Genomic DNA, 7,437 nt, shown 5'->3' on the forward strand with positions numbered 1-7,437 from the left:
TATGTTGCTGGACTCCCATGTAGTCGACCGTGGTTTGAGTCCTGGACCCAGTGGCTTAAACTCACACTGGGCATGTGTGCATGTATGCCCAAGATTCTGAGAGGAGAATGGAGGAGAAGGGATTGTGGTGTGGCTATCCTCCCTGGGGTGGGGAGTGATTTCTCGCTTTCTGTCTCTCTGTCTCTCTCTGTCTTTCTGGTGAATGCATGTGCCCTATAGCAAAAACCTCTCAAAAAGAAAGAAAGAAAGAAGCAGGTATCCACAGACATCACATAGGGCAAAAATTAGTTAATTCCTAATGGTTTCATGGTTGGTGGGTTCTGGAAAGATATGCTCTCTTCACTCAAAGAAGGAATTGAGGACTCAGGAAATGAGTTCTTCAAGAGCATAGGAGAGCTTCCAGTCTACCAAGAAATCCTCGGAGAAAAGGCAGCCACTGGTGGTAGTGGGAAGTGATGTTGGGTTTCTAAGGTTTCTTTCTAGGCAGGTAGATTTCAGTAAAACCTTCCTATAGGGAGACAGAAAGCCTGGTTGTTGTCTTTTGGGACCATCTACCAGGCTTCTCTCAGGAGTGAGAAACTGAATCCCCACAACAATCAACAAATAGCTCTGTAGTGCCAAACTTCTCTAACTAACATTGCCCCTGGAAGAAAGCGCACCCTACTGGTATACAAGGCCCTTCCAGTTTGGCTTCAACCATCTGTTCTGAGGTATTATGGGAGCCTGATGCCTGTGAAAATGATCACCGACTCCTCACTGACTTTGAGCAAATTGCCTAACATCCCTGAATTTTATTTCCCTAATCTGCAAAATGAAGAGAGTTACAGTAACTTTATAAAACTGTTTTGAATATTAGGGGTAGCATATGCGACAGATGCTAGTACAGAACATACAGGCACATTTTCAAAACACAGTTTATGTAATTAAGTACTAATATTACCATTAACCATGGGGGGAAAAAAACCAGAAACTTAGTTATTATTTTCTTTTCTTTTTTTTTTTTTATTTTAAGAGGTTTTTGTTATAGGGCACATGCGCTTGCCAGAAAAACAGAGAGATAGAAAGCGAGAAATCACCCCCTGGGGGGATGGTCACGCCACAATCCCTCCTCCTCCATGCTCCTCTTGGGATCTTGGGCATGCACACACACGCGCCCGGCATGAGTTTAAGCCGCCAGGTCTGGGACGCAAACTGCGGTTGACTACGTGAGAGTACAGCAATATAGCCATTACGCTAACTTCTGGTCCCTTTTTTTTTTTGAGAGCAGAAACTTAGTTATTATTCTAAATGTTTGCTTCTTCCTCACTTATCCACCTATAGCCAATTTCTCTCACATCTATTCCTTTTTCCTCTCTCTCCACCTCCACTACTACAACTTTAGCATTTACACACACACACACACACACACACACACACACACACACTACCATCTTTGCTTATGCTGCACTCTCTGACTAGATTGTCATTCCTGATCATTTCTACCTCATTCACTGTGACTCAACCTGAAGCTTTTGCTAGGTATCACCTCCTCCAGGGTTAGGTGCCCTTCTCTGCCTTCTATGTAGCATACCAGAGCTGTCAGTTTTGTCATCAGAACATATATCACACTCAGTTTTATATTCATCTGCTTTTTCCTCTGTCTACCTTATTTAGCCTGAAAAATACAGTGAAGGTGAGAACTAATCAGATTAATCTCTATCTCCAACCTAAAACATTGATGAATGCTTAACACCACACATAGACCAGAAATAAGCAGTGGCAAAGCTCTTATGATGAAGTTTACATATTTTATTGTATGTAATTCTTTTTTTGGTCAGAGGGCATGTGTGTTGTCTAGAGAGAGAGAGCAAGAGTGAGAAAGAAACCCCCAGTGGGGTGTCATCATGCCACAATCCCCTCTCATCCATTTCTCCACCCTGTCAGAATTTGAGGCATGCATACACATGGTGTGTGTGTATGTGGTGTGTGTGTGTGTGTGTGTGTGTGTGTTTAAAAGGTTTTTGCCTTAGGGCGCATGTGGGAGAGAAACAGACAGACACAGTGAGAGGGAAAGTGAGAAATCATTCCCTGGGGGAATGGCCATGCTGCAATACCTTCTCTTCCATTCTCCTCCCAGGATCTTGGGCACATACACAAAACATGCACCTGGTGTGATTTTCAAGCCACCAGGTCCAGAACTCAAACTATGATCAGCCATGTGGGAGTTCAACAGCACAACTGCTTCTCCACCTACAGGCCCTCTGGCGTGTTTTTGAAGCCACTGGGGTTGAATTCCAACTATAATTGGCCATGTGGGATGCAGTTCCCATTAACCACGAGGCCACAGAGCTAGCCCCATTGCATGTATTTTACAGCAAATGTATGTGATAGGTAGAACAATGCTTGTGCCAAGCCAGAGTGACTCCATCTTGAATATTAAGTTACCATGCTGAATGTTGTATTGTCCCATTTAGCTTGGCTGCATGCCAGTACTAGTCAGACTTGTTCCCAGATCACAGTCTGGTAAATATAACTAACTTGTACTTCAAAGTAGTATTTTCATACCATCAATCATAACACAAAGCCCCATGTGCACATACCAGAACCCATGATCTGCACAAATTACTATTCCTGCTTGTAAGTATAGTGAACTTCCCCATGTCTAGTGCAAGAATTGTATTTCTTTTTTTTTTTTTTTTGGAGAGATTTTCACTGTAGGGCGCATGCGCTCGCCAGACAGACAGAGAGAGACATAGAGACAGAAAGCGAGAAATCACCCCCCAGGGGGGATGGTCACGCCGCAATCCCTTCTCCTCCATTCTCCTCTCAGGATCTTGGGCACACACGCACACGCGCCCGGCGTGAGTTTTAAGCCACCGGGTCCGGGACACAAACCGCGGTCGAGTACGTGGGAATGCAGCAACATAGCCATTACGCTAACTGCTGGTTCCCAAGAATTATATTTCTTGATGCCTCTGAAGGCATGTTTCTCTACATAGTAAATACTGCCAGCAAGTTTGAATGTCTGCCTTTTTCTTTGGTCTTTTGGCTCCTTTGGCATTCAGAGGCCATTTCACCTTATTTGTCCTTGTATTGTAACAATGTTGTATTACACAATTCTAAATATGTATATCTATGTAAATCTACATTTATGTGCATATACATAAATGTACACACACACACACAGACACACACATGTATTTCTAGAAGTATTTGGAGCAGACAGGCAAGGTAAACTATCCACATGCAAAGTATCTATACCTGTGGTGAGGCTTATGTTGGTGTCTAACAACCATAATCTGTTGGCTTCTGCCTATGCCAATGTATCTATAATGAAGATAAGACAGCTTTCCTCTACAACTTTTGGAGAGGAAACAGCTTCCTCAAAGAGCTTATGGAAAAACCTGATCCCGAAAAGAAATTGCCACATCACCAGGGTTGGATCCTTCACTCTTCCTTCTTCCTCACCCCTTACAGTCAGTGCACCATCAAGTTACATTGATTATATCTTTGAAATACTCCATAAGTCCTTATTCATTCTATCCCCAATGTCCAACATTGGTCCAATATGGCCTCATGTATACCAGACTAATGCAGCCACATTCTTACTGGTATACATACTCATTCTGACCTACTTTCCACCTCAACTCCACACATGCCCAGAGTGGGCTATATTTTTTAAATATGAGTCATATTCAGACCACTCATTCTTGACTTAGACTAAGTCAGTGGCTTCTCATTATTGTTAGGGCAGCATCCAAATCCCTTTTCACAGATATAAGGCCCCGTGGTCTGGCTTTATTTACAATTTTATCTCCATATTCCCTCTCTCATCACCTCATTATTGCTGTCCCAGCCTCTATTTTTTTGTTTGTTTGTTTCAGTTCCCTATACATGCCATGTTCTCTTCTTATATCTGGGCCTTCATATGAGCTATGCCCCAACCCTGGAGCAAACTCATTTTCTCACCACCAGCCTATTTTGCCAGCTTCTTACTTCACCTTTAGTTTCCTCCAGGACACTTTCCATGTAAGTCCTCTACCACTAAGTCTGGTCATGAGCACCTTCACCTTCTGATCCTCCATAGTCTTTTGTACTTACTCTCTCATAAATCTTTGTCACACTGAGATGTTAAATTCCTGCTTACTATCTGCCTTTGGGATCCATGAGAGAGACTTCATCTGTTCTGGCCTGCACTGGATCCCCAAGACACAGAATTGGCACAGGGCTGTTTGTCAAGAAATGTTTGTTGAATTAATTAGGTTTCACATAAGGGCTAAAGTAGAAGAAACTGAGAAGGCAAGCTCAGACTCAAGTCTCCCCAACCTACCAGAGGATTCACCCCCTACGTCTCACCGCATCAATCTCGTTCAAGGCCTTCCACTGCTCATAAGGGACGCCCAGGGCCTCAGCTGTCTGGATGGTTCTCTTCATGTGGCTGGTCCACACCTTCAGGGAGTTGATGCCCTGGGACTGAATGAAGTTGGCCAGGGCATAGGCATACTAAAGTAGAGGTGAAGAAGAAGAGAAGAGAAGAAAAGATAAGGGGAGAGGAGAGGAGAGGAGAGGAGAGGAAGAGGAGAGGAGAGGAGAGAATAGGGAGAAGGAAGAGAAGAGAGGAGAGGCGAGGCGAGGCAAGAGAAGAGAAGAGAAAGAAGAGAAGAGAAGAGAAGAGAAGAGAAGAGAAGAGAGAGGAGAAGAGAGAAAAGAGAAGAAGAGAAGAGAAAAGAGAAGAGGAGGGGAGGGGAGGGGAGAAGAGAAGAGAGAGAAGAGGAGAGGAGAAGAAGAGAAGAGAAGAGAAGAGAAGAGAGAGGAGAAGAGAGAAAAGAGAAGGAAGAGAAGAGAAAGGGGAGAAGATGTGAGAGAGAACAGGGTAGTCACTAGAACAAACTGCAATCTGCCACAAATGGTTGGATGGTTGATGAATAAGAGCAGAGAGTTTAAATCTTCTAAACTTATAAAAACTCATATCCGTTCCTGTGTGATTAAGAGTCAAGAGAATTGCAAGTATCTTTTTGACTGTTTTTCCAGCCTTTGGGTAAATACCAAGGAGTGGGATTACTGGGTCATATGATAGTTCTATTTGTAGGTTTTTGAGGATTTCTATATTGTTTTCCACAAAGGTTGCACTAATTTACATTCCCACCAACAGTGTAAGAGGGTTTTCTTTTCACCAGTTTAACCAGCACTTGTCATTCTTTTTTTTTTTTTTTGAGCCATTATTCTAGCTAGTGTTAAATGTTATTTTCTTGTGGTTTTAACTTGCATTTTTCTTAGTGACAAGGAGACTTCAAATATTTTTTTCATATGCCTTTTGGCCATTCATTTGGTTGACAGTGAGTGGGAAGGGCAAGGGGAAGAAACATTTAACAGACAAAAGAATGTAAAGTTCTCTGTTTAAAAAAAATGTTTTGTGGGGCTAGCAGGTGGCATGGTAGCTAAGGGCACTAGACTCTCACATGGCCAACCATGGTTCGAGTCCCAGACCTGGTGGCTTGCTTTCTCACTTTCCCTCTCTGTCCTTCTCGCTCTCTCTCTATTCTTCTCTGGTCAAATTAAAATAAATAAGTAAATAAATAAAGTTAAATAAAATAATTCTTTTTAAAAAGTTTTATTTTCTTTGCATTATACAAATAAAAATTAAAAAGAAATAGTCAAAAATAGGTAAAGAGTATTTGTGTTTACTGCATCTATGCATGTGTATGTATGTGTGTTCATTGATGCTTAGTCACTGAGCCACATTCTGGGTTGCAGGCTCACCTTTAACATTTGTGGACCCCAGGACAAGAGTACAAATGGAGGACCCCATCCAGTCTACCTCCCTTCTCATTCCATTTCTAACTCAATCCTGCACTTTTAAGTGCCTTGAGTACATGTTTCTTAATAATCCAGTTACACGCCCCACTTCACCAATCCTTATGCTCCACAAACAGCAACAAATTGGCTACCCTCTGGCTATAGGATGAACACCCTGTGACATAGCCTTCCCTCAGGTGGACACACTCTGGAATAGGCCCATGTTGGTATTAGAAGCAGACTCTGAGCCTGAAGGACAAGTAACTCTAAGGATCTGGAGAACCAGAGAATGGTTTAGAACCAGGAAGTGTGGGATTAGTGAGATAGTCTTATTCAATGTTGTAAATTCCCATTGCTTAAGTTAGGTTTCTAGTACCCAGGTTCTAAGGGCATTTACATATGTATTGAGTGTGTGTGGGTGGGTCAGGACTGAGTGGCTGACAGGGCAGAAAGGCAGAAGTAACAAGAATCTGCTTCTACTTCATTACTGAGCACCCCCTACTTAGGACCCAGGCAGTGGCCAACCTACTAACCCCTGGCCCATTTAGGCTAGTTCAGCCAACCTATCTGGGTGAAGGGACCCTCCCTACCTGTTTTCCCCGAGCTGAGAGACCTGAGTCACCTCCAATGCGGCCTCTGAGGTTGAGTTCACTCTCTCCATGCCGGCATAGGTAGATGGAACGAGGTGTGACGTGGATGTTCATGAGGTAGTAGACTGTGCGGCTCTGGATGTGGTCCTGCACTCGATTCACCATGTAGCGTGTGCCCACATCGAAGATCTTGATGTAGGACAGGTGGCTGGGCCAGACCCAAGCAGGAACAAGGGAAGCTCAGGGGCTGATGGTGTCAGGGTTGATCCCAAGAGAAAGCCCCAACCATACAGCCTTCTTTTAAGCCTCCTTCACAACCGAATTCTCACCTAATAAGATACCATGGCTTGCCATGTTCTGAGTATCTGCCCTAGGGACTTGCCCTGATGCATGGACTACAATGTCTGTTGATGGAAAAATGATTAAATAAGGCTGGTCTTCTAACTTTGTCTTATTCAGGCCCAAACTGACCCATTAAATAGCAACTAAACACCTGCAGGATCCTAGACCAAGAGCTTGGGACTTTCTCAATGTAATTCTTTGACTTCAACCCTCACCCACAAGTTCCTTTCACCATGCACTGTTATCCCATATGATACATTTATGGAAGTTTGAAAAAGTCACACTTTCCTCAGGATATACGCATCCCCATTCCAACACACATCACGGTGAGAGGAACAAATATACTTTTACTGGGGAATCTGCACATTCAACAATCTGCACATTTATAGTCCATGTCCCTTGTACTGAGTGTCTAAATCTCATGTGACATTTTTTATAATATGAGAATATGAGACTGGCTGGAAGTTTAAAGATAAGGACTTGAGTATATATTCTGCTACTGACTTATTGTGTGTTCTCAGATAAGCCTTTGACCTGATCTGGGTCTCAGTTTCTCCATTTAAGGAGTGAAGCAATAATAATGTTCATCTCTCAGTACTTTGGTTGGGTAAAGTTGGAAAGGATACTCTCTAAATCTCTTAGGGTGGTGGTAGTAACCATGTGAGGCTCTTTACACTTCTCATTTGGGTCCCAAACACGTGGATAACCAAGGTCTCTTCTCATCATGACC

At 43.1% G+C, this 7,437-nt stretch overlaps 1 protein-coding gene across 5 annotated transcripts in view; it reads right to left on the reverse strand.

Annotated features, from left to right (window-relative positions):
• Nucleotides 1-7,437, reverse strand: part of PFKFB1 (6-phosphofructo-2-kinase/fructose-2,6-biphosphatase 1) — a 129,690-nt gene that overhangs the window by 31,144 nt on the left and 91,109 nt on the right. For 4 of the 5 annotated variants that reach the window (XM_006163478.3, XM_006163476.3, XM_006163474.3 and 1 more), the window contains exons 8-9: nucleotides 6,366-6,573; nucleotides 4,336-4,482 (exon numbers count right to left, since the gene is read on the reverse strand). In XM_006163478.3, the coding sequence (XP_006163540.1) occupies nucleotides 4,336-4,482; nucleotides 6,366-6,573 (355 nt within the window). The remainder of the gene's footprint in view (nucleotides 1-4,335; nucleotides 4,483-6,365; nucleotides 6,574-7,437) is intronic. The other variant, XM_006163477.3, reaches the window with a different exon arrangement.

Source organism: Tupaia chinensis, unplaced genomic scaffold (assembly GCF_000334495.1).
Source record: "Tupaia chinensis unplaced genomic scaffold, TupChi_1.0 Scaffold142270_1, whole genome shotgun sequence".
Lineage (NCBI taxonomy): Eukaryota > Metazoa > Chordata > Mammalia > Scandentia > Tupaiidae > Tupaia > Tupaia belangeri.